Genomic DNA, 27,555 nt, shown 5'->3' with positions numbered 1-27,555 from the left:
TGGTTTTTACTTCTGCACCCCAACCCTGCCGAAAAACGTCACGCAACGTCGCTCGCCAGTGAACCCTCCTCCACTCATACCCAATGCTGAAATGCTGACAGGTCCTGTGAACCGCAAAGGACATAATCGCGAGGGTTGTCACTTCACGGACCAGCTATGGAGATGTTTAATTGCCGTAAATCTTTGTTTGATGTAAACAACAATAAGCCAGCCAGCGCAAGGAAAAAATTGCCAGAGGAATTTGCTACGCTTTCAATTGAAATGTCAGGCCGGATACGATACGAGTCCATGATAATGATAGCCATGAAGATGATGGGAATTCCCATCATAGGAGATGTCTATAAAAGCACTGTGTCATAATCTGTGTCCTTAACTTGGGAAGAAATATATTAGTAAGATTATATCTTACAACTTTTTTGGTACTTTTCAGCTAACTTATAAGGTTTCTTATTTCTGGAAATCTTTCACTACATTTCCCAACTGAAATGATTTAAAAATATATAATACACAGCTTTATATTGCAAAATATGTATCCATCTAACTTCGTCTTGACTTGGCTACAAAGTGTAATTATTTTTTATGCGCCTCTGTGAGCCAAACGTCTTTTGAGCAAAAAATAATGAGTTACGCATGACAAAATCTTTTCATGGCGAAGCCAAAGCGGCAAAAACTCAGCTACAACTTGACATCGACCACAGAGAGAGAGACAGCCAGTGAAAAGACGAAAGAGACGGGGGAGGAGCCGGGCTAAAAAGGATTCATTTCATATTTGCTTGAGCGCGTCGAGATGAAATGGGGAAAAGATGAGCTGATGGGCGGCCATTTTGTGTCTAACAATTGCGAGGGTAGAAGCTGTCTCTAGGGAAAGGAAAATGTCCTTAAATTTGCGATTAAAGTAAAAGTTAGATAGGCACAAATTTTATTATTCAATTTTAGCCAAGTTTTTTCCAAGAACTACTCGTCCTTCAGGCCAAAGCACAGACAAGTCAGGCCTTGTCAGCCTTTTCTAATTGAAAACGAAGCAGAAACAGGACATAAATTTGCCAAAAAAAAAGTAGAAGATAGCAAGAAGGAAGTTTTCTTATAGAAATAAATGGACATGGACAACTTGATGGACGGAGGCGGCATAACAAACTCTCGCCAGGCACGCGATGAAATTGTTCGGTTTTTGATGTTTCTATCAAAACCTGGCAAGGACCAACGCCAAACAGTCAACAGCAACCGACTCCGGGCCGCATTATAAGCCACATCCGTTGGCCCGGCTTAAATTGATAAATATGTAACCAAACCATACCAAAAAAAAAAACCAAAGAGAGAGCCATGAAAATATCAGAGGAATAGAAACCGACCCCGGGGAGACCTCAACGTTTATATGGATAATTCAATTTAAATTTTTTTGCCCAACTTTTTTTTGGTTCTTATTGTTGTTGATACAACAAGCAGAATTATGTACATGGCTGGTCGCGGTTTTTAGCCGTTGTTTTGGCCATTAAATGTTACGGGCTTGGACATATTTGGTGGTTGGTCAACTGAAAAGGGATCGAGCGGGGGTGGCCATTGGCCAACATATGCTGCTTGGATGTGTTTAAATAAATACGCGAAATTTGCCACTTTTGTGGCACAACATTTTCGGCTGTTACATTTTTTTAGCCGCTTTGGGTCCGTTTTGCCTTGGCCGGAAGCGCAGGATTTGTTTTTCCGCCATTTCGTTGACATTTTTGTGCTAGACAATTGCGAGAAGGTCAGTGGGTTGGTGCACTAAAAAATATATTTATTTGCTTTGAACAAGATCAAATATTTTAATTCAAACTTTTTCTAATAAAACAAGCTGTAATCTTAATGAAAAATGTTACTTAATATTTCCCCTTTTCAAAAATTTTATGTTTTCTCCTATAAATTTATATTTTCTTTAGAATTATCTGCACTTACCTGCCCTGACTTTGTGCTCTACATGCGACGAGCTGGACGCAGTTAGCGATGGCAGTGCCGGAGCCGCACTCACCGCATCCAGAGTTCCGGACGTGACTTGTCCGGCGCTGGACGTAATGACGCCGTGCTGGGTAACGGCGGGTGAGCAACCCGGTGGCGGCTGCAGTGTATCCAACCGGTGTCTCTGGATACTACTGTTCCCACTACTTCCTAATACTCCGGCCGTACTGCTGCTAACCGCATTGTAGTTAAGCACACCGGCCACGCCCACACCAACGCCCACTCCGACATTGGGATTGTGAGGGAGGCCAAGGCAATTGCCAGCCCCGTTCCCGGATTGAACGGGCAATGTGTCGAGGGTGTCCGTCAAGCGCTGGCTGGAGTAGATGTCACTGCGGTTGGAAGAAGACATTTAATCTTGCGGTAGAAACTTAAGATTTAACATTTGATTATATATATATAATAAAGATATATAAATGTTGGTTAGGAAAGATAGATAAATATCCCACCTGAAGGCACTGCTGGCCCCGAAGAAACTGCTGCGATCCTGCAGGGCCGCCTTGGCCTTTTCTACGCTCTGCTTCAGCTGCTCAAAGGTGGACTGATGGAAGCGGTATGAGGTCCAGTCCGGTGAGCACTGTCCAAGGGTCAGGCAGTCCTCTGTCTTCACCTGGGCGAGAGTGGGTGGCGAAACTCGCTTCAGGTCCAGCGCCGTCTGATACGAACACGAATTCTCGTACATGGCGCACGCCTGGGGAGCCTCGATGGCTGGCTGTTGGCTAAACAAGGGATTCCACTTGACTCTGGCGGAGAGAGAGATCAAGATTAAAATATAAGTTAATTTATTTGTCAAATATAGAAGTCCCATAAAAAGATATAACTATGGATCCATAAGAACTTAGTTTACTTAACTCAAAGTTACTAGTTAAAAATATAGACCGGGGATTCAGGCTGTCCCTCTTGACCAGAATTGTAATTGCTTTAAAGTACAAGCAAATTCCATCACTCACCTCATAGCAAATTGCAGAACGAGATATTAATAAATCATAACGCCTGGCCCACAATTAAAGACTGCAATTTTAGAATGCCTCTTGGGGCCAAACAATCGCTCTAATTGCCATGGCTCCAACACGTTAAACGAGTTCCTCCCCCTCGGCAAATCCCCCGATTCGGTGGCATAATTAATAGTGGCTGCTTTGGAGCTGCGGAGCTCTGGCTCCCTTAGATATAAGCACGACGTGCATAATTATCTGGCTTGTTATTTATTGTGTGTACAGTCCCGCTTTTGGACTGGGCCAACGTTGCGTATGAGCGTTGAACTGTGCGTGGGTGGCGGCCATTTGAGCGTGGCTCTCTAATGTCCAGCTGGAGTCGGGGTTGCAGATGTGAACCATTGTTTACTGGCCCTTTTCGGCCAGTCTGCAGTTAGTACACACACACACACATCCATACACAGGGCATGCAAATTTTTGCACTCTGCCCTCGTCGGAAGTTGCTGGATTTTGATTTATGCCAACGAAATTTATGCCATACAAAGTGCGACTCTTGTCCTGTCTCTGGCTTAAAGTAACCCGAGATATACCATAACCGAAAAAACAGAAACCCCAGCAGCTTTAAGTTTCTTTTTGGGGGTAGGAGTAAAGTGAATAGATTTCGTTATCGAAACGTTTGCATCTCGGGAACATCATCAACTTTTGCGTTGTCAGACATTATAAACGGCCTGCACACGCCTCATTTATTATTTATTATTTGTACTTTTGGGCCGAGGACTTGCTCTTTGCATGTAAGCAAATTTCAGCAGCCAACATTAGCAGGCAGACATTTTTATATTTTTGTATTTTCCAAGCTATCACAATCGCTGAGCGAACGCGCGCACACCGGAAATACGAGCGGGATGCCAGGATGTCGGTCTGCAGATGGGCTGAATGCTCGTCCCGTTCTCCAGCGCGTGTTGGCTTTTTTGAATACCAGTTCGTATCGCTATGATTGCCGAGTTTATGCTCTTCGACAGCTGTTAATGGTGTAATCCCCTTGTTGAACGTCAAGATCCTTTAATTAAGAGGCCACACGTTTGGCTGCTCTTTAATGGTTTGTAAGATTTTTATGTGATTTTTAGATGCTCGGATTTTTTGCTTTCGAATGCTTTCACTGTCAACTGGCAAATGGAACTGCTGGGTTATTTTAATTGTCGAGCTTAGTTTGATGATAATGATGATATTTTGCTCTTTTTGCTGGCTTATGAATACTTCCGTTTTAAGTCTGCTAATTCGATTAGCAGAAAACATATCCCACCGAATGCTCTGAGGGTGGAATGAGCTCTTTGGGTTAGGAAACTAACATCCACAAATTGCAAATATAATTACAGGGAAATGAGAAAGTTAGATGGAAAACACACATTTATCTAAAATGTTTCTCTATAATAGATTAACTTGTATCTAACATATGTATAAATAAAATATGAATGAAATACTATTAGAATCAACATATTCTCTTAAGCTTTATTTCTTCGACTTTAAGTTCAAAGAATTATAGAAAATAACTTTAAGAACCTTTGCGAAATCCTAAATATTTCCGACTTGAGTTTAGATTATCAAAAATTTACTTTAGGTACTATTATTGGTTGATTTTCACAATTCATTAAATTGCAAGATATTCCGTAAAGCTAAAATCTAAAACATGCAACTACTCTTATCTTTAATATAGAAAAATATATAAAATATTCACAATTTTAGAGATAAAAAAAGGCGAAAATCAAGAAACTAGAAGCCACAAAATATGGTAATTTTTCCATTTCAGTTGTATTACTTATATTTCTTCCTATAATTATTGCGAATTCCTTTAATTCCGCATTAGTTTTTAATATTTAGGTAACTAGTTAACAATGAATACTTTTAGAAAAATCCGTCGGATATCAAGCATATTATCCTATAATTCAACCAAAACTCACCTCAGGATTGTGCCTGTTTGTGATATTAAGTTTATCCAAAATTAGACTCCTCTTCGACTGTCTTTCGGACTTCCGGCGGGACAACTGGTAATCGTAAACACTTCACAATCGTTTGGAATCGGTGCAGTTAATCACTCACTCAAGTGCGTACAAATTGCCAACCGGAAATGAAATTATTGTCGAAATGGCGACGGATATGCGACAAGTGAACGCGACAACGACGCGCCACGCAAATAACGGTTTTGTTTGCAGTCAAAGTTCCGTAGTCCTGGAGGCGGATATGCAAGGAAATTTGTCAGTGCAGGGAAGACGACGCCAACTGGACACCGACGGCAGTGGGCTCCTTGGGCATTTCTCGATGCCTTTTGCCTTTTCGCACAGGTGCACAAAAGGTGAAGGTGGGCAGTAGGTAGGGGGTGGCGATAGGTGGTGAGAGGTTCGCAACGAAAGCGGAACGAAAATGAAATCAAAAAGCGAAATTTCTATAATTTCCGCACAAAAATTTCCGCGACACACTGGCAGGACAGCACATGTGTCCTTGTCGTTTCTTTTTTTGTTCTTGTCACGCCCACAGCCAGCAACAAGCTGGGCGTATGTGTCCAAGTTTTCCGCACTCCTTGCCGCGTTTATGTCTGTTGTGTTGTGTGTGCTTCTGTTTGCTCCTTTTCCTCTGTTTGTTTTTTCGATGTGTTGGTTGACCAAGAAAGGTTCGCTTTCCCGGGAATATTGACGACGTGTGACCGACGAATCTAAACCGCAAAGTACCGCTATTATGTCGTCCGCGACGTGTTGCACTTGGTAGCGCGCACTCCAAGTTAATGTGGCGGCCAGATCATCCCGTCCAGTTACCAGTCCACGCTCAAAGATGGCGACACACTCCTCCCACTCAGCGTGCTTCTGCTAGGGGTTGGGGGATATAATCAGCAAGGATGTGTCACCCCATCGTCCTGCGTTCCTGCGGTGACTGAGTGCGCAGGCGCGCTCTCCGCACCATCCCCAACCACCACCCATTTTGCCCTTTTATCTGCCGCTGTCATCGGCTGCTGCTCTTGCTACTGCTACTGCTCCTGCTGCTGCTCATGCTGATGGGCGGAGCTAACTGTGTGTGCCATCGTGGATGCTCCTGCCTTTCAGCCAGGTCCTTTGCTCCATGTTCTTGGGGCATCATTAGTGCTGCCGAAGAGAGAAGACCCCATTTTGGGCGGAAGTGCGTATGAGCAATATTTTAACAATGGCGTTTAAAACAGTTAAAGAGCGTGTGCTAGTGTGCGAGGCCATTAGGACCTCTAGTTCTGCGGTCGCTTTAAGGCCCCCAGATAAGCTAGCATAATAACATTTTAATTTCGAGCAAAAGTGGCCACAAAAGGCGCCCCAAGATCCCCAGATACTCATGCCTTGCCTGCCAAAAAGGATATAATTAACATGCCAGATGCTGCAGCACACACATGTGTTAAATGACTTTTAGATAAGAGGCGAGCACGGTGACATGATTTAAGGACTTGCGATGGATGGGGCAGGATAATTTGCGATAAGCGGGGATTGGTGGTGATTAATTTACCAGCTTAAGTTGAGAAATGCCTTGGAAGTTTCTTTAGCTAATGAGCTGATGTACAGAAAGAATTTAAAAGGGCTTAAAAATGGTTATGCGTGTATAATTTTAATTATTTATGTAAAAATATTTTAATAAAAAAAGAACTATAAGAAATAAACGGGTTTCCGTAAATGTGGAACTCACCTTTTATGACCGTGCTTACATTTTTTAAACTACGATTTTCTCTTCACACCGAAAATGAATGACAAATGTAACGGTTTTAATAAGCCTTCTAAAGCTTATTTCAAATCCTTGTAGAGCTTTTAGTAAATATATCAACCCAAAAGGAAAGTCTATACTTATACTTATAAAACCTATGTAATGTAGAAATTGGTAATTCAAACTAATCCTTTCCCCCCAATGAAAAAACCATCCAAATACAAAACTCGTCAATATTTTAATTGAACAAAACACACAAATGTACACTTATCACAATAAGTTTTGCTGTCTACAACTCGTATGACTTAAGTAGTCGCAATTATGAAAAAAGTCTGTTAGTTGCACTTGATCAGTTTAGCCAGTGGTAAAATAAGTTACAAAAACGCGAAAAGGATTCAGCAAGAGAAATGAATGTCTGGAAAATGCGGATGGAATTTTAAAAACGAAGCTGCGAAGTTTTTGAGAAATACTTGGCAAGTTTAAATGCGACTTTTGGAGCCCGACTTGACTTCGAATAGTTTGCGCACAAAGAACACCTAGAAAAAGGGGAAATTAATAATCATGAAAATATAATTATAAGAAATAACTTGCCTGTATAGAGCACGTGATCAATATGACCACAATTTGGCTAATCGAAAAGGTTTGGATATAGGAATTATTATCCACCAGCAAAGCATAATCGCGCGATTCGCGATGTCTACTGTGCGCCTGGTAACCCATCATATCGTTGATATTGCGCTCCACAGTGCTTATGGTGGACTAAAGAAATAGAGCATTGTGAATTTTTAGTTTTTTGGGTGAGTCTCTAAACCAGTTTGGCTTACTGTGAAGTTTTGCAAGTTCAACTGCAGCTGTTCGATCTCCTTTGCGTATCTATCCCAGGCATCGTACTTAACCACCGTGATATAGATGTTGACCAGCTTGCCGGCGAATCGGGAAAACTGGTTGTCGATGCACACAGAGTAGTAGCCTCCCGGCGAGACTTGGTCCGTGTAATCTGCAGTAGCCTGCCATTGGTAGGGCTTCACAACTTCACCAGCAGGATTGCGAACGGCGAAACCAGCCATGCCATCGCCTCCACGGATTACCTGAAAATGAAATAGATTTGTAATCATTGATTTTAGGAATATACATTTTAAGATAGAGTTGTTCAATCCGAATTACTATAAACAATTTTAAATAAATCACGTGGGATTAATATCATCATGATTCAGCTAACATTTCTGGTTCATTAACTTGAATGATTTTTGAGTAATTTTTGAGGTTTTTCTGTCGGTAACTAAATGTAAACTTATGTAGATTAGAAACTAAGCAAGATGCTCAATACGAGAACTCTGATCCTAAGACCCTGAACTTACACTGAAAGACACGTAGAAGGTTGCTCCTGCCTTAACGTACTGATGGTAGCAGTCCTCCTTGCCAGCATCTATATGAACCTGGAAAAACAAGACATAATCCCGATGAAATATGATTCTTTGGAAGCATATCGAACCTAGAGCCCACCTTGTAGTCCATAGCCACCGCTGGCAGATTTTCGTACCATGGCTGTTGAGCTTCTTGAGCGGTGGTTACGTTGATTAATAGGCAACAACAAATCACTGCTATAGGAAGTATTAGATTTATCTGATCTCTCTGCCACGTCAATTGCATGTTGAGGTTTCTGTTCGTCAATTTACTGGAGCGTGGATAGGGATTATATTGTCGGACGCCTGGTTGCCTTTTCCTCTGCGCTCCCTGTCAACAAAATGGGAATTTTCACCGGTTAGTTAGCTTTCTATTTGCCAACCTATCATATAGTTAAATAAACCAAATTGAATAAACAACAACAAAACCGACCTGTTGCTTAGTGGTGGACTATTCTGGTATCTCAAATATTTTGGTATTTTTTTAGAGCAGTGCTGCCAGATTGCTTGCCAGATTGATTGATTTTCACAGGGGTGGAATTTTTGAAAAGGTTAGAACGACTTGTAATAATTTAGGCTGGATATATAAAATCGGAACAAATAAATAATACTCTTTATATTGACAGACGATAGATTAAAGGGTAAGTTTAGCTTAGCTTATGAGTATTATTTTTTTACGCCCTGATATTAACAAAACCCCTTCCAAAAGGTTTTGACTCCGCACATGCACAAAAAAGAGAAGTTTTTAGAAAGGTAGGGCAGCCCTGAAATTTAAACTACAATAAAAGTGATTAAAAAGTTTAAACAGGTATTATATTAATTTATCACAGTATTAGATCAAAATTTTGGAGAGGAGAGAACTTTAAAATTCTTAAATTTTTCCCTGGCCTAGCCTCCTTATCTCACAGCTCTTCATCACTACCTTGTGATAACATCTACATAAACCCGTGTTTTTGTTTGCGGCTTTTTTGCGATAATTAATACAAACACATATGCGCACCGAGTGCTGATTAACCTCTACGGCTTGGAGAGGGTCAGATAAAAACGCAGTGCAATTGGCACTTACACTCATTCCCCAGCTGCAGCTACATCCAAAATGGTCAACGTCAAGGAGGACATCTTTGCCACCGAAGCAGTGAATCCGTTCACCAAGTCTAAGGATACCATCAAACGGTTCACCCTGGCAAATGGAAATGGGATGTCCGTGCAGTTGATTACTCGGGGAGCCACCATTACTAGCATAAAGACTCCCAATGCCAGCGGCCATATAGATGACGTGACTCTCGGATTTGATGATCTGGCGGGCTATCAAAGTGATAGGAATCCATATTTCGGAGCCACCATTGGCCGAGTGTGCAACCGAATTGCCAATGGCAGCTTCCAGCTGGACGGAAAGTTAGTGGAGGTTTCCAAGAACCGAGAAAACAAGTTCCAGCTCCATGGCGGCTTTGTGGGCTTCGATAAGGCACACTGGGAAGTGGTTGCTGTGCGTCAGGATGGAGTTACTCTCTCTCACACCAATCCCGACGGTCATGAGGGTTATCCCGGCAAGGTAACAGCCACCGCCAGCTTTACCCTCAGCGAGGACAACTGTCTCCATGTCCAGATGACTGCAGTAACCGATAAAACTACTCCTGTAAATCTCACTAATCACTCATACTTTAACCTAGCTGGCCACAAAGCCGGAGCAAATGGTCTCTACGAGCACAACATTGAAATTAATGCTTATGGCATTACCGAAACGGATCAGTCATCTATACCTAGTGGAAGAATCACACCAGTCGACGGAACACCCTTTGATCTTCGGGTGCCCAAGAATCTTGGTGAACGTCTTAAGGATATACAACCAGCTCGGGGCTTCGATGACAACTTCTGTGTGACCTTCAGCCCACCACAACCCCTGGCCAAAATTGCCAGAGCCACCCATCCGCCCAGTGGCCGATGGCTGGAGGTAGTGAGCAATCAACCCGGAGTGCAGTTCTACACCTCCAACTTCATGCCGGACGTGGAGCGTGGTGAAGTGGCCATTCCCGGCAAGGATGGTGCTGCTTACGCCAAGCATGGGGCTTTCTGCCTAGAGACACAGAAATTCCCGGACTCCGTAAATCACAGCAACTTCCCCTCGACCATTTTGCGACCAGGGGAGAGTTACCACCACGAAGTCATCTACAAGTTTGGTGTTTCTCGCTAAGGGGCAAACTCCTTATCTAACCAATATATACCAATAAATACTATGTATCCGACTAATCAAAAAACACGTAAATATAACCAATAAACCAAAGCACACAGATTATGCAAAGAGGTTCTAACACGCTGTGACCATAAAACCAGCGTAATCAATGTAGACCACGACCACAGGCCATATATAAACGCCGTTGAAGGGTTGGGAGCCATAAATCAGTTGAAATGATTCTTCAGCTATTTCTTATCGTTCAGTTCTCTCTGGGCTTTGGCCAGGAGATTGGCTCCCTGCGTATTATGAATGGCTTTACGGCCAAGGATAAACAGTTGCCTTATCAAGTAGGTCTTCTCTGCTATTTTGAAGGTTCCATGGATGAACCAAATTTGTGCGGCGGCACTATTCTTAGCAACCGGTGGATTGTAACCGCTGCTCATTGCCTTCAGGATCCCAAGACTAAGCTGTAAGTATGGCATATATAAAATAATATATGATATGAAATGGTAATATATATTTTTCCCACCGTACAGCTCAAAAGTGTTGATATACGTCGGCAGTCTCAAAACCAATGGTAAAGAAATCCTGGTCAACAGAAGTAACACCATCGTGCATCAGAAGTTCGATCGTAAGACCGTAGCCAACGATATAGCCCTGATAAAGTTGCCCAAGAAGCTCACTTTCAATAAGTATGTACAACCGGCCAGGTTGCCCAGCACCAAGTACAAATACACAGGTCGCACCGCTATTATATCAGGATGGGGTCTGACCACCAAGCAGCAGCCAAGCAAGTGGCTTCAGTACATCCGGGTGCCCATCATCTCGAACAATGAGTGCGAGAGGCAGTGGAATAGGCAGCTCAATGGAAAGGGCAGGAAGGTCGTACCGTACTCCTTTATTTGCATCGATTCCAAGAAGGGTCTGCCTTGTCGTGGGGATTCCGGAGGTCCGATGGTCCTAGATGATGGCTCCAGAACTCTGGTGGGAATTGTATCCCACGGATTCGATGGCGCGTTTAAGAAGAGACTGCCAGACATATCGACTCGAGTATCTTCGTTTTTGAAGTGGATTAAATACTACTCAAATGGGCTTAAGTAATGGAGGTGTAACTTAATTAAAAAACGAATCTCTTTTCAAACGTGTGCTTTATTCTTATTACTTCATACAAACTCCCATACACTTTCTCGTTCTCCGTTCCATTTTCATAATATTCTCTTGTGGCTTTGCTAAATTTGTTATCATTTCATTATGTTGTATGTTATTTGTGACTTTGACGGTGTTGCATGTCGTTTAAACAATTTGTTTATGATAATGTTTAGATGTTCTCGTTTTGTGGGCTTTGTTTACGTGTGAGTGTGTGTGGTTAATGTTGCTGATTATTTGCAATTCTTTCCATCATTTAATTTACCTTATTTGTTCTCGCTATTTCGTAAATGCATTTCTCAAAATGTACAAAAACCTAAATGGAAATGATACAATGCACTGAGTGGGTGTGTGGAGTGATATAATTTGGTTCTTTCAACGATTCTTTTAGTATTTGTCCTATATGTACAAAAAGTGTAAACGAAATTTGTGAAAAAGCTATACAATTTGTTAGTTAACAAAGCGAATAAGTTGATAAGAACTCGGCTGAATAAATTAGTTTTCTTTTCTTTTCGTTTCGTTTTTGTTGTAGTTTTTGTTTTAAATTTTTTTTTGTTTTCTTTTTAATACGGCTGCTTGAAGACTTCAGAAAAATTTGTTTGTAACTAGCGTAAAATTTGTTTATCTTTCGTTTTAAATATATAAAAAATGCACATATTATCCATAGTAAATAATAAATTTAAAGTAATTGTTAAATTGTTTTTATGTCTTTTGGTTTTTTGTAAGAATTTGCTTTATTTTCGTTTGCGGCTTGTCTTGTAAAAATGATCAAGTAATTTACTATGCGTTCAACTAGTTTTATTTTCGTATTGAAATATATATGCTTTATATATATATATAATTTTGTAACTTTCAATATTGCGTTTATCATTTGCCTATAAATCCATAGAGTTAGTGTGACTTGTAACTATATGTTATCATAAATATTTATTATTACGGTGACCTGTTCCAAATTCACAGTTTGAACCGAAAAACCGAAATCGAATTTTGCGGCATTTTGGAAAAATGATTCAAGAACAGATTTTCATTTGCATTTTCATTTTCATTCTCGTTAGTTAAAGTGTAAATTTTGTATGCGTTTTGTATTCTTCTTTCGTATAAAATGTTGGTTGGGCTTTCTTTTTTTTTTTGTATTTTACTTTAACATACGCAAAATATATTTTGTATATTTTCCATGTTTCACTTAACTAGGGCATTATGTATAAGTTATTTTTTATTTATTATTACTTTTGCTAAACGTTGCCTTCTTTTTGCTTTGTTTTTTTCTTATTTCTTTTTTCCATTGTTGAAACAGTAACTTTCAGTCATCTTGTAATCATAATAGATACATATATGCAATATTACATACGTACAATAATATTCTGGTTTCGTAATTTAAATTTGTTATGAGCGCCGCGTACAATGCATAAAAAACGCATTCCCTTTCTTATATAGTGTGTCGTGTGTTCGTAATTCACTTTCGATTTCTTCGATTAGGTTTCCTCTCAATATCGGTTGTATAAAAGCTAAAATGTTTCCGCTGCGTATGACAAAGTTACCTATATATGTTTTCCCGATCATCGGGCGATCATTCTAGAGACCCGACCCGATACAAAAAGTTCCCACTCACAATTTTCATAAAAATTTCCCGCTATCGCTCAAACTAAATTTGATTAGATCTTCGGTTTCGTTTTTTCTTAAATTGTTTGTTTTTCATCTTCTTTTGGCAGTTATCGTTTGTTAGGTTCTTTTGACATGTTTTGTGGTTGCTGTTGCTGCTGTTGTTGTTCTTGTTGCTGCAGCGATATCGGCTGAATATCATTGATTTCACGTATGTATATCTTCGTTATCATTAATTATGTATATGCTAAGCAACTAACATTGGACCATTTCCATTGCGCGACGCACTATATAAGAAATCTAGCTACTTGATTAATTTACCTTTATCCATATACGCATATATTATATATATATATATATATATATTATACTCGTATTTATATATTTATATTCGTATTATAATGCAGTTACGTTGCTTTACGTTATTTAAAAATGAATTACGCCGGCAGCCGGGGGGTCGCTGCCCGAGGAAAGGTAACGGAAACCCATGGAAACCCACGCCCCCGATCTCAGGCCCAGTTCCAGCCCAGCGGAAAAGTATTGTACAGCGAAAGCATCCATCCGGAAAACTGCCTCTCGATCACCTGGAACAGCTGCTGTCGCAGGCAGATCCCCACGGCCAAAACTAGGACTACGGCCGCTAAAAGTCATCAGTCGCACTCCGGTCCCTCCGAGAAATGACCCCGCACATCCAACGCCGATGCCAGCTGAAAGATGATGTGCGACAGCGATGGATGTTCCAGCAACTCGTTCGCCGGCAATTGGGGCTCACATCGCGGTCTCATGTGCCGCCCACGGAATCCACGGTGCAGACGCAGCACCACATCACAGAAGACGAAGCGGAGGATAAGAGTGCGCAGGAAGTCGTCGCCAAAGAACTGCACATAGGAAGAGTCTAAAAGACGAAAGTATTTTTAACCCTATATTCGTACAATCATTTAGCTTTACTTACCTATAAATCCTATGCCCTGTTCGATCTCATCTATGCGACATCTGGTGACCAGGCGCGAGGCCTCCGTGATGAAGCGATCCACGTAGGTCTGACAGCGTTCCCAGTGGTGGATGGGCACGTCTCCGACGTTGCAGATGTAACAGAGGGCTGTGAGCGGGGAGTGCAGGAACAACGTAAATAGCGAGCCATGGTGCTGGACATCAGCTAAAATCAAAACATAGTGATCAGTATAAGACAACCTATAAGTAAGGATAGAGATCTTACCCTGGAATGCGGGAGGCACATCCTGCGGCGACATGAGCACCACCAACGGCTGACCAAAGTAGCGTGGTATGTGCTGAAAGACAAACGAGTTGTCCGAGTCGATCACGACGAACATTGGTCGGCGTGTGAACGGATACAGATCACCCGGATATAGGCAGTGGTTCTCCTTGTACGACTTGCCCCGGCAAGACAGTCCTCCTCCATCCACGCTGTCCCGCTTCACGCTGGTGGCTAGGCCGCCCAACTCGTAGCCAACTGAAAAAGTGGAATTTAATATTTAATCCACATGTTAAAACAAGTTTAACTATTTTAAACTATATATTTACAAAAGTTCATCTTTTCAAAAACCAAAATCGTTAAAAAATTGAAACTTCATCTAAGGACTTTGTACTCACAATCCTCGGGATGTTTGGTGGTGGAGAAGCAGCCATCAGCGGACATGTAAAGAAGTAGGGCACCGCCCAGCGGCAGTTCCTTGGAGCCGCTGGCGAGGAATACCAGCAGCTGACTAATCGAAGGTTTGTACAGTAGATACTTGTGGGGATTGTCTCTAAAGGCCCGGCCGTTCTCCATGTAGCCCTTGGAGCCCGGCACTCCGTATGGCGGTATCCGGCTGGCCGCCGGACTCGCATCGTGCCCATGTAGTCCATGGGCCATGCTCAGCGGATTCGTAGTTGATTCCGTCGGCTCACGCTCTAGCGTCTGGAGCATCCGGAACATGTCCATAGTCAGTTCCGAGAACTTGGCCTGCTCACAGGCGGAGCCCACGATGAGGATCTCCTGCAGACTGAGCGTCATGTGCGGCGATCGCTCGCAGGGCGGCGTCGTCAGCGGGGACAACCTAGAACCGGAACCACTGGACACATAAGTCAGGGTAGTCGCACTCGTCCTCATGCGGATGGCGGGGCCCGTGCTTTCACAGAAGAATTGAGAATGCGGCGCACTAATGAGGTGACAAGGGTACGGGTGTGGGATCGTGTTTTTGGGGGATCATGGGCCAAATGATAATGAAATGATAACTTCTTGTGGAGTGTGTGTACGGTGGGGTAATAAAACTGTTGTTTCTTATTCAGCTTTTATAATTTTTAAAAACATTTAAATGTATTCTTTATATTTAAGAATTATAGGAAAAATTAAATGAAATCTCAAAGAGAGAAACGGAAATTAGAATCAAGATTTAGTAGATTTCTTCTGATTAAAATTAAAAAACATTTTTAAATATATTCTAATTTGTATTCTTAGCAAATCCAACAGTTTCATTACCCAACCGGGTTGTGATTGGTTTGGTGGGTGTTTTTGGGACAGAGATCATGGTTAAAGTGCGTGACAAAATGGAAACGGTGAGTGTTCTCTGGTGTTTCAAGTCTTCTGTGATAAGCACAACAAATGAACATAATCAACGGCAACGGAACTCAAGCAAAACTCGTATACCTACGCAAACAGAACAGGGCATATAGACATATATGCGGACAGATAGAGGCTATACACTTGGCCACCCACAAGCTGTCCAAACTCCTCCTCCGCCGACGAAAGCACGGGCAAATACGCGTGTACGGACAGAGGCTGTGGCAACGACTCACCTGTGCGACAATATGATGGGATTGGAGTCAGCATGGAGGACGGCCACCGCCGCCTCCGCCTTAATGAAGCCCTTTATCTCCTCCAGCACTAGCGACCATTCCAAATGATCCTCCGGCTCGTAGCTGCGGGGAAATCTGGGGATTAATACGGAGTCAAAAAATGGGCCACTAAGTAATTACGTGTTCGTGTACTCCTGTATTTGTTTTTCCAGCTCGGTGACCAATTCCCGAACCAGCTTCATCTTCTTGAGCAGCAGGCAAACAACAATGAAACGGGCATAGTATCGCAGCTTTTTCACCATCAAATCCGGACGATCCTCCTTAGCCGCTCGCGAATAGTACGCCCGACCCCTAATTGCCGCATAGAACTGATACGCCTCATTCAGGTAGTTGGTTTCGCTGGTTCTTAAGCTGTATAAGAAAAGTTGCCCATTTAGTAATGAGATCTATCAAGTTTTATGTGGTCTCTGTCTATCTTCTGATACTCTTAGGTTATATTTTTCCCGTACTTACTAATAGTGATAATAGAGCTGGCCAATTTTGCTTGCTATTTCGCCGATCTGCCAGCGTTTCAGGCCGTACTTTGAGTCCAGTACCATGCGATGTTGCTGCTGGAACTTCCATAATTTGGTGTAGACATCGAAGGTGCGGCCGAAGTAAGCTTGCCACTGCCGATGGCCATACTGAGGCAGATCCCTGGAAATATTATAATTAAATTAATATTCATCTCAATACGGTAATTCAGTTCAAGCTCACCTGAGCCCATTGAAGAGCTGTTTGGACTTCTCTAGCAGGTGGCAGAACTCCAAAACTAGCTTTCGATCCTGTTCTTCCGTGGATTCCATTTTCACCATGCCGTTCTTCTCAACCGCCACCGCAATGTGTTATGTCTGCGAATCGGTTCTGCTGCAATGGGAATGCATTCATTTGATTAATCTCAAGTGCTCTTGGTAATTCTACAGAGCTCTTGGCATTTGAAATGAGCAGAGTCTGGGGGATTTTCCCCCATCTACTATGCCGCCAATAAACAAACTGAATCATGCAATTTTTTCTCGATATGTATCTACCCATTCATCTATCCCTATAACCATCTATTCATCTATCTATCTATCTATCTATTGGTGCACGTATCTATACCAAATAAAGGGACGGGGCTGACTGCCCACTTGAGATTCATTCAGCCGCTCGTTGAGCCATTGTTGATGTGGATAATGTGCATAATGACGACGATGATGTCAATGGGATGCTGATGCTGATGCCGAGGCTTTGCTTACAATAAAATGAAATGCCTATGCGGCTTTTTTGCCTCCTTGCGTGTATTAAATTTTTAATTTTTATGTTCGCCCAATCAAATAGAAATTCAGTTGCCGTTTGCTTTTCGGCTTTGTTTTCTAAGCCGGTATATGGCAACGATTTAAAGTCATAACTGAGAGATTCCCGGATTCGGATTCGGTTTCAGCTTCCAATACGAATTCAATTAAAATTTCAATTTGGTAAAAACAATTATGTAGCCTTTTAAGTGCACACGAACAGATGGATGAGATGACCCGGATGGGAGATGAAATGGGATGGGACAATCGTTATACTGGCTATGCATCAAAAGCTCAATTAATAACGCCCGACCAGGCGACCAGGCGAAATTGTTTGCACAGAAAAAAAAGACAGACACAGACCCGAGCGAAGGAAAAACCCGGAAAATGTCGAGCAGGGCAAAGCGAAAAAACAGAGTAAATGCACAAATGGGTCGGCAGTGCAAATGGCGCCGCAGCGGCCACATTGATTTGGCTTTGCCCAAACTAGGTCGTCCCACAGAGCACAAAAACTTTCAATATGAGCTCATCAGCCAGCAGCCCAATACAGAGAGAGAAATTGGGATATTTAAGATCCTGTGAACAAAAATTAACACAAACCAGCCAGAACTTTTCAAGTTAATTTTAATCAAATAACATAAAATCAGTTGATCTAAAGTTTAGAACTTGAGTTTAAAGTTTTAATAAATATTTTCTGACTGTGTATCTAGAATTGGTAACTGGAGATGTGAGTCGGTGGCTGGGAGAAGGAGAAAATATAGTTTTCTTTCATTTTTTTGGAGGCAACTAGGAAACTGCGTCAAATATGCGTCACCTCTGCGAGAGTCCAACCAACAAGTCAATTTGGGGCACACACAGCTAGCAGGACACATTTATGGCGCCCTAATCAAATTAAGCTTCCATTTAGCGCGTTAAAATTACATAATATGAAAATTACGCATACGCAGCGTTAACAAACAAGCAGCGAGTGGAGTAGCAAAACAAAGCTGACTAACCAGCTCGCCCACTCACTCACTGAATGACAGACTGGCTGCTGCTCCTCCTCTAGCTCATCCTTCTCCTGCTGCTGACTTCATCATCGCCATCATCCTCGGCAGAAGTTAACCAACATCATCAGCATGTCAACATGTGGAAGCCGGAAATGAAGAAACACAAATACTAAGCAGAGTCGTTGCCACTGCGATGTTGCTCATTAACACCCTCCCCCGTCGCCAGAGAACTCCTGTACTGTCCTCTCCCGGACCCGTCTCCTCCACCCCCCGAACGTCTCTTTTCCCGTCCCCTAAAACGTAGACACACATTCGCAGTTGGTGCAGGCTACGTCAGGATGTCGTCCGGCCACCATCAAATTTGTCAGAAAAGATTTCGGAAACTACTAATTTAATATAATCTGAGAAATCACACAAAAAACAGGTTAATTTAAACTATAAAACAAAATTGGAAATTAGTTTTGACAAGGTTTTACAATTTTATTAAATTATGAAACAATATAAAATTATTAATTTATTATTTATTATTTTAATTCAGGACATTTTTGTCGCCTTGCCGGAGTCAGTCAGTAGTTAACGTGGCAAAGTTTTTCCTCTTTTTTTTTAGCGCTGTTGCTTGTGTTTTTGTAGTTGTCGTTGTTTTTGTTGTTGCTTGTGCCTGTGTGACAATGTGTACAACAGCAGCAACAACAACAACGAGAACAACAGTGAGTACGAGAGTGAGTACAACTGTTGGGGAAAATCCCAATCCCAGTCAAACAAAGCGTGCAAAAAAAGAAGCAGAGGCGGAGTAGGCAACGCACTTTGGCGCCCATCGTAAGCGGGGAAGGGTATGTTTGTTGGAGTGGGCTGGTAAAAGGGGTAAAGTGAGCGGTGAGTGGGTGGGGCAGCGCGCTTTTGACTGACTGCCAGTGCGTGGATGCATGTGTGGGTGTGTGAGTGTGTTTTTCAATGCCCGCCAGCAGTCGTGCAACAGCAAATGCAACTGCAACAACAGAAACAGCAACAATGCACAGAAAAAAAGTTTCAAACTTTCGAAAATTAAAAGGCAGTTTGGTTTTAACCGTGCGGGCTATAGTTTTCGATATTGAATATAACCGATTTAGGTTTTCATACAAACAATATTGATTATCTTTTTTAAAATTTAAATTTTTAATTTAAAAATTTATTTAAATTTTCTTCGAGTGGAACGCAACTATTCGCTGCTGCTCCTCGCTCTTTGCTATTTGACAAAGCTGCACATTTTTTTCGTTTCGCTCCTTTTCTTTCTAGAAGAGGGAGTATGTGTTGGTGTGGGTAAATAAGGAGATCCTTGTGGGTGGGGTGTGTAATCCTTCAAAGGCATTGTAGGCTACACATTTAATGGCATTTTGACGCTGCCGACGCTGATAATGATGTTGTCGTACATGCAACGTCCGCATCCGCAACAAACTTCAAGTTGTCTGTGCCCCCCAAAAAAGACCTCCAACCCTCAACCTTTCCTACGCCATTTCCCCTTCCAACCATCCAGTCATTAGGACTTATGAATTTCGGTTTAACAATTGAGCAGCTCAAAGTGCGACAGGGGGAGATGTGTCTGCAAAACTTTGGCATAGTTCAGCCTTCATAATTAATGGCAGCGCAGCTGTAAAAAAAAAAGAAATTCAGAAATCTCGTACATATAAAAACCAACTACTTGAGTGGGGCAACTTTGCCCTAATGATACAGACGCACCGACAGACAGTCAGTCCGAAAGTTACAATTCTCATATCTCGCTGCAGACATCACAAGCTGCACAAAAACTTTGCCAGGACCAAAAACCGGATGCGAGTGACCAGCGGAGAACTTTTTCCATGGCCCCTAGGACACTTTTTGTGAACTGTTCGACTGTCGCCCGGGGTCAATTTACATTTCACATTTAATTGGCAATTTCTATTTATCGAAATTGATCTCGCCCCGAAGTGGCCGAAGGATGTTTGTCTTTTACCAGCCAATAATGTATTGGAGTTTTGAAATTAAATGTAGTATTAGATATTTTTAATTTTTGATTTTCTTTTTGTCACAGATGTTAAGGCTGTAAAGTCATTATATTTCTGCAGGTATTTGAAGAAGCCCTAAGTAACTACTTTAAATTACTTTAAATTTCATTCAATTAAACTTAATTTAAGGAATCTAACAAATTAGAATATATGAAATGAATGTATTAATTTATGAGATTTTATATTTAATAAAATATATTATTTTAACTAGATTAAGATCCAAATATTTGTTTTAATCTTAACATATATATAAAGTACCAGAAAAGCATTAAGGAATATCCATAATGCCATTAACAATCAGTGAAATAAAAATCTCACAAAATGTAGTTTCAGTCGTAAGTCCTTAAACTTGTCAAAGGATTCCCTTTTACCCCACTCACCTTATCATTGTTGTATCTGCTGCTGCCGCCAACAACAACAGAAACAGGAGCGGATGCGGAAGTCGCAGTCACAGCCTCTGCTAGCAGTCGCGGCGCCCTGCACTTGACATATGTTTCGCCGGATCTGCCCAAGATCGTATGCTATAGCTTAGCACTGGAACACTTGGCCACTTTTCTTTCACTGAACACAGGCTGTGCACTTTATATATATATTTTTTTTTTTGCCGGTTTGCAAGTTGCCCTCGCTGGGGATTTTACTGAGGATTTAAGGGGCGATACGAAAACCGTTCTCAATCTTTAACCGATATATGGGTAATATTCCCGAATCTGGAGCATTACGTGCTGGGGGATAAAGCGGGGAGAGCGATTGTAAGTGAAGAACGCTGCGACCGTCGCGTTTGGCTGCACAGTATTGAATTTTTTCGCATTTACATTTTTAACGAGGAGGGTTGGGGGTTGGTATTGATTTTTTTGCCACTTTGACAGCTGCCTAGTACCGACGATGGCCGACAGAGGGCTTCGGTGACAGTTGCCAAAATCGCGGGGGTTGAACAGCTGACCGGCAAAAAGCCGTTACAACTGGAGATTTGTAAATGTGACGCTTTACAGGGGTTGAAAATTGACCGATTTTTACGCCAGATGGCGGCACTTAAGAGTCCACCAGCTGATTTGGTTAGTGTGGAGTGTTCCGGAAATTTTCAATCGCCCTTAGGTTCTTTTTTGGATTTGTATTGTATTTTTAAAAATCTCGAATTTCGAATCTCAAAAATAAATCAATAATCTGTTATTTTCTTGTATGAATTACAAATTCATTTTTCCCAAAATCCTCTAAAAATCAAATCTCAAAAATTTTGAAAACTCTTCATTATTTAGTTTCTAATTTTTTCTAGGGGTCACACTACATGAACACATTTTTTGAGTTTTATTGCAATACATAAAGTACAATAACATTTACATTTCGCATTACATAAAAGCGCTTTAAATTATATTTGGTTGGTTGCATGATAAAATTGCGACTAAAATTGTTGCTGTTTTTAGTGCCTGCTCTTTCACTATCACAATGAAATAAATTACATTGTTCGGATACAGTATACAATAAATATATATGTGTGTATATGCTACATGTAAAACAGTATCTAGTTGCATGATAGGTTAACCATATTATATGGCATACACAGATATATATAGAATCCTCTAACTATCATTACAAGACGCCAGATTTTTCTCTAATTTGGAATATGCGCGTGGCTTTTCAGTCTTTCAATAAATCCAAAAATCTAAACCTCAATGCGTCCTAGTTATATCTCATATATATAAAGTGAGTTTCATACATATAAGATAGCTACAATGTTAATTTTCTATATATTCTTAAGGTGTACCAATTTCTGAATCATCTACTCTTAGAAGTATCTTCTCTAGGGCTTATCTCTGTGTATTGTCCTGCGGTTTTTGGATGCTAAATATGTATCTTTCATCTATGAAACTCACTGTACATCTACTTGATTAGTTAAGCTATGTGTTGATTTTTGTCTGTTTGAGTTAAATATTTAAAATTTGGCTTTGGTTACCATTCCAAATGAGTTCGATGTTCGGTTATGAAGACGCGAATGGAGCGGACTGTGAATGCACGAATGAGTGGTTAAACTAAGTTAGCAATAGTTTAAATTAATTTAAATGAGTATAGATTAAAATATGTACTAAAATCTTAACTTCCTCCTTTTAATTCCTCCTAATCCTTTGACGTAATATGGATACAAATTATGTAATTATCTAAATCTTTAATTACTTCTAAAGTAAAATTCTAAAATATTTAATTAACTAAGTTTTCTTTCTTTTAAGTTACTAAATTTTACCACATTGGTTAAAAAAATTTGATAATTTCGTATAATTTGATAGTCAAATCAACAGACTATTAAAGGTTACAATTTTTAATTAGATTTAATATTCATATCGATTCGATATCCATATTCCGCCGACCTTACATCCTTATTTTCCTTTGAAAATATGTACTAGCTTTTAATAATTTCGATCTATACTCATTCAAAAACTCATTTAAACCCAATTGGTAAATGTTTAAAACTTCTCCAGCTCTTAGTGCACTCTTAATATTCTTGAGACGGTTCCTGGTTGGATTTCCTTGTGGCCTAGACGCGTTTACCTACAACCTAGTTGCTTCAGAAGTGGTCTGGACATCTCCTGCCCCGTGCACCTGTTGACTGGTGGTGGAGGTGCCAACATCGGTGGTGGGACGTGGCAGGTGGGAATAGTATCCCATCTGACAGGAGTTCTGGTGGGTCAGCTTCTGATTTTGACTGAGCTGGTACTGCGCCGCCTTGATAGCAGCCTGTTGCTGGGGAGTCAAGCAATCGCAAGCTGCTAGCAGCTCTTCCGTGGACTTCGCCGTAATCGTTGTGGTTGTAGTCGTGGTCAGCTCGCCCACAAATTCGGTAGGCGGTGGTGCATAGTTCTCCACATCCCCGTAAGTGGAGTATCTCCCGTATGGATTCCTTCGCGGCATCGAGTGTCGCTGCTGGGCAATCTGCATTTTTATGGCTGGCTTTACGGCTACTGTGTCAAGGTACCCGTAACCCACATTATATCCCGTCTTGTTGGCTAGATTGTCCCAGGACTTGGGTTTTTGTACGTAAGCTATAGTATTGGGATAAATTTGCTGGGGCTGCACTTGGGTGGTGGTCACATGATATCGTTGGTAGTCCCCCTGATGACGATGATGGTGGTGGTGTGCCTGGTGTGGTGGTTGCTGCTGCTGTTGCTGCTGCTGTTGCTGTTGCTGTTGTGGTTGCTGCTCATAGGACTGCCTTGACTTTGTGGAGTGCTGTCGGGATTGGCCCGTCTCACTTTTGGGGTCCCAAAACAGTGTATCAGTGCTGATGGAAGTGGTGTAAGAAGCGGTATCCCCTGTAGCAAACTCACTAGAGGTGCAGGAGTGTAAGCTACAATGGCTGGCCAATCCGGATGCCAAGTCGAAGTACCGTGATCGGGTGCTGCCACTTTGCGATTGCACCTGGCAGGGATTTTGCATTTGGTGGGGATAGTGATGATGGTGGGGAACAGCTTGCATTGGCTGTTGCTGGATTTGCTGTTGTTGTTGCTGATGATGCTGCTGTTGCTGCTGATCGTGACTGTGATGGTGATGATGATGATGATGGTGATGCCCAGATCCTGCATTTCCTCCAGCTGCATTGGCATTGGGTGAGGCATGGGAAGTGGACTTGGGTCTGACCCTCTGCTCCTTGCTTTCTACCCTTTCTCTCTCCCGGTGCTTGTGCTTATGCGTATGCTCCTTGTGCTGGCGATGGCGTCTCCTTGTTGGTACACAATGCGTATCGCAGCAGGGGCTGGCTAGATCATAGGCATCCAAGCTTACATTATCTGGCGCCGGAACCGCTGATTTCTCAGCCGACTTCCAACGAAAGTGACCTAAGCAAGGATTACACGAGTGTCCCACATGACAATGTTTCCCGGAGGACTTCTCTTTCTCTGTTTTTGGTGGTTTAGCGGGGGGCTTGTGCTTTTCACAGGTGCGAGGTGGAGGTGCCGGTGGCTTCACGGATCCCCCAGTGGTGCTGTGATATTGGGTAGGTGCCGTGGTTGTTGGTTGAGTCATAGTATTTGTATCCACGGATTCAGTTCGCTGGAGAATATAACGCTGTGTCGGTTGCTGGTGGTCACTGCTGCTCCTCTGCAGTCCCAGGCCATCTATAAAATCCTCTGAGCTGCCGTGGGTGGGTCGCAGAACGTACCGGTAAGTGGGATCCAAGTAGTGATAGGTGAGCATAAATTGAGCTGGAGGTGGTATGATTCCTGGTCCACCTACTCCCTGATGGCGGGTCGCTATGTTTGGCACATCCTCGGTGGACAATGCGGGACGATAGAAGCTCGTTTCACCACCCACTTCCGTGGGTGAAACACCCTCCCCGTCGCTGGGTGAAGTATTCGCTGTCGCTTTTTTCCGGGCTGGCAAACTATGCGTCTTCCACTTGCCCTCCAATAACTCCCGCTCCCTTAGGTGAACCCTTTCAAGCTCGTTCATCTTTTGCTGCAACATGCTTTGTAGTTGGATATAGCGCATGTGGAGATCCACCTGGGGAAAGATACATTTTTCAGAAATACATTAAGTTTGGTAAACCATATCTTTAAAAGCCAATAATTTACCTTCCTCACACAGTCCTCGAAGAGTACCACCATCCGCATTCTGGTGTCACATTGCTTAATAAACTCGACGATGGTCTTGTGGTCCGCCTTCTCCATATCCTGGCCGTTGATGGAGAGGATTACATCTCCCTCACGCATTCCAGCACGATAGGCCGGACCACCGTACTCCACATAGTCCACGTATGTAATCATTTCCAGCTCTTCATCCCGTTTGTAATGGATTCCATAGCTCTGCAGAGTGAACCCATACGAGTTGTTCTTCTTCTCCACGATAATGGTACGACGTCTTCGGTCCTCGTCCAGATTGGATGCCAGTAAGCGCTCCGACTTATGACGGCCCAGGATATGGGTAGAACGAGAAAGCTGTAATATAATATTAAATAATCAATTAAATTATAGTTTGGAATTTACATCATTAATTCCTTTGAAAGAAATGAAAAATGTAAAAGAACTTCATTTCTATATGGAACTATGCCAGATTGTCCATTATATCGCTATGCTCTCTATCTAAAAAAGGAATGTGTTGATTTGCGGTGAAAGTGAAAAGCTTATATGGTAAACTATCGTTAGCACTTCCGGGTATTTGCACGTCTGAGCAATGTGGCACACCGAATAGCCGCCAGGTGTGGTGGTGCAAACCATCAAAATGATGTTTGCCCAGCCCATTCCTTCGTCCTGACTGTTCTTCCTGCTTTTATTGAAAGCATTTCTATGAATACTGGATGAAGCCCCCCACAGCAAGCAACACTTTCACTGCCCCACCAACATGAAAGCTGAAGGCTGGAAGGGAGGAAGCATACCAAACCCACAATACAGGTGCGGTGAAAATTATACCATACAGACCCTTCCCATAAATTAGCAAGCAAACTCTATTACTAGCATAAACTAAACAAACATTTTTATATGCTCACATTAAGAAACATTCAGGACTTAGGTATAACTTTTGATTTCCAAGAAGACATTTTTTTATTAAGAATGCAATAAAGTATCTTATTGGATAAATAAATTAAATACTAATTTTGAGTTGCTGTAAGTAAGATTATTATTTTTAATACTATTGTATTAAAAAATCCTAGTCTCGGATAAAAAACGCTAACTATAAAGATGTACCCCAGTTCTCTTTCATTAACTTTTTATTGCGCGGCGCGTAATAACTGGCTTGAAAGGCTTTAGAATAGACCACCCGTTGGCTATAATGCCATTGGAAAGGAAGAGCAAATTGTGGGGTTGCTTTATATAAAAATACAGTGCTCATTTAAAATGAAATTGTAAAGGTTTTCATTAAAAAATGAAGTCGTGGAGGAAAACAGATAGTTCTTTTTATGAATTGAGGGAAATTTAGATGCAAGTGCTACAAGAATACTGTACCTTTATTTAAGATTTAATTCTATCTTTATTTATACATAAATGAAGGCTAAAACTACACTGTTTGCAAAAACGTATTTGAAGTAGTGAGTTTTGTAGTAAATAAAACCTAAGCTCCATATCTATTAATGTGTTAAAGGGAGTATGAGTAAACATCACCCTTACTTTCAGCGACCCATAAATTAATCCAACTGGTTAATTTTTGTAATTGCCTGGGCCAAAATCAAGGTCCTTGTAGGGACTAATCTGCTCCCTTGGTGTACGATACATTTCAATATATGACTATTTCCTGAGCATTGAATTATTAACACTTGATCGACGACGGCGGTTGTTGGCGGCTGTTGAGGTTGCCTGGCGAAGCGTAAACTATGCATAACGACCCAACCAGAAGGTTAAACAGCTGAGGGGGCAGGCAGCAAATGCACCGAGATGGGAGCTGGGTAGCAAAAACCACCCCCAAGTACACCCACTCGAACAAGAATGCCAGCAACCACCATCCATCACCCACCACCACCCACAAGACAAATTCAATTGAGCCAGCACTGCAGGACCTTGTCGCATTATTATGACTCAGTGTGGGGCACAATTGAATTCATTTGGAGACGATTCCGACTAGCAGTTGGATACTTGACCACTTGGACATACCTGCGCATACTCGATCTCCTCGTCGCTGGCATCGAGACTCTTGTGGAACTTGAGCCTTCCCAAACTGCCGGTCCCATTGACATAGTGCGATGATTGCTGATGGGTCTGATAAAGATGTTGCTGCTGGGACTGGGTATATTGCTGGTGAGGATGTTGCTGCTGCTGGCAGGCGGCGGCGATGAGGGAGCCCACGGAGGTGGCATTGGACGCCGAGATGGACACCGCTGCTGCCGTGGTGGCTGCACTGCTGGCCGCCGTCGCAATGCTCTGGCAGCTGGTGCTCATGGGCTTGCTGGCCATCCTCCTCTTATTGATTTCTTCACGCAGTCATAATTACAGGCGGATCATTCGAGCCGCTCAAATGAGACACCGACAGATACAGATACCGAAATGCTGAAATCTTTCGTTTGGAAAACAAGGGAACCTCCACCTTTGGAGTTTACACAACGAATGCTGCTATTGGATGACTACAATTAGTCATGTCCATTCATAAAGTTCACTCCGAGTTGCGTTTATCAGTGCTATATATTGGTTCAGGGGAAAAGTTTTCCATATTCGAGTTCAGTTTTGTTGTCGCGTGAGTCTGTTTCCGCTTGGTTTGTTCCACTTCCGTCGAAGCCTGGTGCCGTACTGAGCGTTGGAGGTGCCGAACGGAAGCGGGAGAACACAGAGCGGTACTGGCCGAGAGCGCACTGCACCCACACGCACGGCCAGCAGGGAAAAGCGGTTAATATTTATGGCACATGTTGACTGCTATATCGCTGAGACCCCCGATTTTGGGGGTTAAGCGCATGCGCCTGCTTTGCATGCCCTCTGAAGCATAAATGTTTCTCTTAAATATTTATGTTTAGTCTGTTAACATCAGAATTTTAAGCTTAATTTGGTCAAACTAGACGATTTTAAATAAAAATATAAATTAATAAATAATA

At 42.0% G+C, this 27,555-nt stretch overlaps 6 protein-coding genes across 9 annotated transcripts in view; 2 read left to right on the top strand and 4 right to left on the bottom strand.

Annotated features, from left to right (window-relative positions):
• The window catches only part of LOC108108114 (DNA-binding protein D-ETS-3), a 28,454-nt gene extending 22,768 nt beyond the window's left edge, over positions 1-5,686 (bottom strand). For both annotated transcript variants that reach the window (XM_017216025.1, XM_017216026.1), the window contains exons 1-3: positions 4,877-5,686; positions 2,439-2,732; positions 1,930-2,321 (exon numbers count right to left, since the gene is read on the bottom strand). In XM_017216025.1, coding sequence (XP_017071514.1) covers positions 1,930-2,321; positions 2,439-2,671 — 625 coding nt within the window. In that variant the 5' untranslated portion in view covers positions 2,672-2,732; positions 4,877-5,686. The remainder of the gene's footprint in view (positions 1-1,929; positions 2,322-2,438; positions 2,733-4,876) is intronic.
• A 1,159-nt stretch (positions 5,687-6,845) lies between these two features.
• Positions 6,846-8,459, bottom strand: LOC108107600 (transmembrane emp24 domain-containing protein B). Its single transcript, XM_017215164.1, has 5 exons — positions 8,130-8,459; positions 7,985-8,062; positions 7,451-7,714; positions 7,218-7,385; positions 6,846-7,162 (listed from the first exon to the last, which is right to left on the bottom strand). The coding sequence occupies exons 1-5, from the start codon at positions 8,274-8,276 to the stop codon at positions 7,106-7,108; spliced, it is 714 nt and encodes a 237-aa protein (XP_017070653.1). The 5' UTR covers positions 8,277-8,459; the 3' UTR covers positions 6,846-7,105.
• Positions 8,460-8,762: 303 nt separating this feature from the next.
• LOC108107993 (galactose mutarotase) lies at positions 8,763-10,322 on the top strand. Its single transcript, XM_017215844.2, has 2 exons — positions 8,763-8,837; positions 8,922-10,322. Exon 2 carries the CDS (start codon positions 9,126-9,128, stop codon positions 10,218-10,220), a length of 1,095 nt encoding a protein of 364 aa, XP_017071333.1. The 5' UTR covers positions 8,763-8,837; positions 8,922-9,125; the 3' UTR covers positions 10,221-10,322.
• Positions 10,323-10,427: 105 nt separating this feature from the next.
• LOC108107995 (trypsin) lies at positions 10,428-11,343 on the top strand. The gene is made up of 2 exons (XM_017215845.2): positions 10,428-10,671; positions 10,739-11,343. The coding sequence occupies exons 1-2, from the start codon at positions 10,436-10,438 to the stop codon at positions 11,301-11,303; spliced, it is 801 nt and encodes a 266-aa protein (XP_017071334.1). The 5' UTR covers positions 10,428-10,435; the 3' UTR covers positions 11,304-11,343.
• Positions 11,334-20,925, bottom strand: LOC108107992 (protein SCAI). 3 transcript variants are annotated; one of them, XM_017215841.2, is made up of 9 exons: positions 20,441-20,925; positions 16,500-16,649; positions 16,257-16,439; positions 15,924-16,154; positions 15,744-15,866; positions 14,559-15,019; positions 14,164-14,418; positions 13,900-14,103; positions 11,334-13,842 (listed from the first exon to the last, which is right to left on the bottom strand). In XM_017215841.2, exons 2-9 carry the CDS (start codon positions 16,595-16,597, stop codon positions 13,598-13,600), a joined length of 1,800 nt encoding a protein of 599 aa, XP_017071330.1. In that variant the 5' UTR covers positions 16,598-16,649; positions 20,441-20,925; the 3' UTR covers positions 11,334-13,597. The 3 variants fall into 3 exon arrangements, with proteins under 3 accessions (XP_017071330.1, XP_017071332.1, XP_017071331.1); XM_017215843.2 differs by having other exon boundaries at positions 14,559-15,004; XM_017215842.2 differs by having other exon boundaries at positions 15,744-15,878; positions 15,936-16,154.
• A 413-nt stretch (positions 20,926-21,338) lies between these two features.
• On the bottom strand, positions 21,339-27,315 carry LOC108108195 (polyglutamine-repeat protein pqn-41). Its single transcript, XM_017216147.1, has 3 exons — positions 26,627-27,315; positions 24,617-24,979; positions 21,339-24,545 (listed from the first exon to the last, which is right to left on the bottom strand). The coding sequence occupies exons 1-3, from the start codon at positions 26,924-26,926 to the stop codon at positions 22,599-22,601; spliced, it is 2,610 nt and encodes an 869-aa protein (XP_017071636.1). The 5' UTR covers positions 26,927-27,315; the 3' UTR covers positions 21,339-22,598.
• Between the last annotated feature and the right edge of the window lie 240 nt (positions 27,316-27,555).

This window comes from Drosophila eugracilis, unplaced genomic scaffold (assembly GCF_018153835.1).
Source record: "Drosophila eugracilis isolate 14026-0451.02 unplaced genomic scaffold, ASM1815383v1 contig_2088, whole genome shotgun sequence".
Classification (NCBI taxonomy): Eukaryota; Metazoa; Arthropoda; class Insecta; order Diptera; family Drosophilidae; genus Drosophila; species Drosophila eugracilis.
Note: the sequence above shows the minus strand (reverse complement) of the source record. Positions and strands in the feature narration are given on the sequence as shown.

What these genes read in the sequence shown, in the direction of transcription:
- LOC108108195 (XM_017216147.1), bottom strand. Translation starts at nt 26,926, where the DNA reads ATGGCCAGCAAGCCCATGAGCACCAGCTGCCAGAGCATTGCGACGGCG. An exon ending in AGGAGATCGAGTATGCGCAG is followed by an intron (nt 24,980 to 26,626) that starts GTATGTCCAAGT and finishes ATTATATTACAG; the next exon opens with CTTTCTCGTTCTACCCATAT. An exon ending in TCGAGGACTGTGTGAGGAAG is followed by an intron (nt 24,546 to 24,616) that starts GTAAATTATTGG and finishes ATCTTTCCCCAG; the next exon opens with GTGGATCTCCACATGCGCTA.
- LOC108107995 (XM_017215845.2), top strand. Translation starts at nt 10,436, where the DNA reads ATGATTCTTCAGCTATTTCTTATCGTTCAGTTCTCTCTGGGCTTTGGC. An exon ending in CAGGATCCCAAGACTAAGCT is followed by an intron (nt 10,672 to 10,738) that starts GTAAGTATGGCA and finishes CCCACCGTACAG; the next exon opens with CTCAAAAGTGTTGATATACG.
- LOC108107993 (XM_017215844.2), top strand. Translation starts at nt 9,126, where the DNA reads ATGGTCAACGTCAAGGAGGACATCTTTGCCACCGAAGCAGTGAATCCG.
- LOC108107992 (XM_017215841.2), bottom strand. Translation starts at nt 16,597, where the DNA reads ATGGTGAAAATGGAATCCACGGAAGAACAGGATCGAAAGCTAGTTTTG. An exon ending in ATACAGGAGTACACGAACAC is followed by an intron (nt 15,867 to 15,923) that starts GTAATTACTTAG and finishes ATTTCCCCGCAG; the next exon opens with CTACGAGCCGGAGGATCATT. An exon ending in CCCATCATATTGTCGCACAG is followed by an intron (nt 15,020 to 15,743) that starts GTGAGTCGTTGC and finishes TTATGTGTCCAG; the next exon opens with TGGTTCCGGTTCTAGGTTGT.
- LOC108107600 (XM_017215164.1), bottom strand. Translation starts at nt 8,276, where the DNA reads ATGCAATTGACGTGGCAGAGAGATCAGATAAATCTAATACTTCCTATA. An exon ending in CGGTGGCTATGGACTACAAG is followed by an intron (nt 8,063 to 8,129) that starts GTGGGCTCTAGG and finishes TTGTTTTTCCAG; the next exon opens with GTTCATATAGATGCTGGCAA. An exon ending in CCTTCTACGTGTCTTTCAGT is followed by an intron (nt 7,715 to 7,984) that starts GTAAGTTCAGGG and finishes TTTCATTTTCAG; the next exon opens with GTAATCCGTGGAGGCGATGG.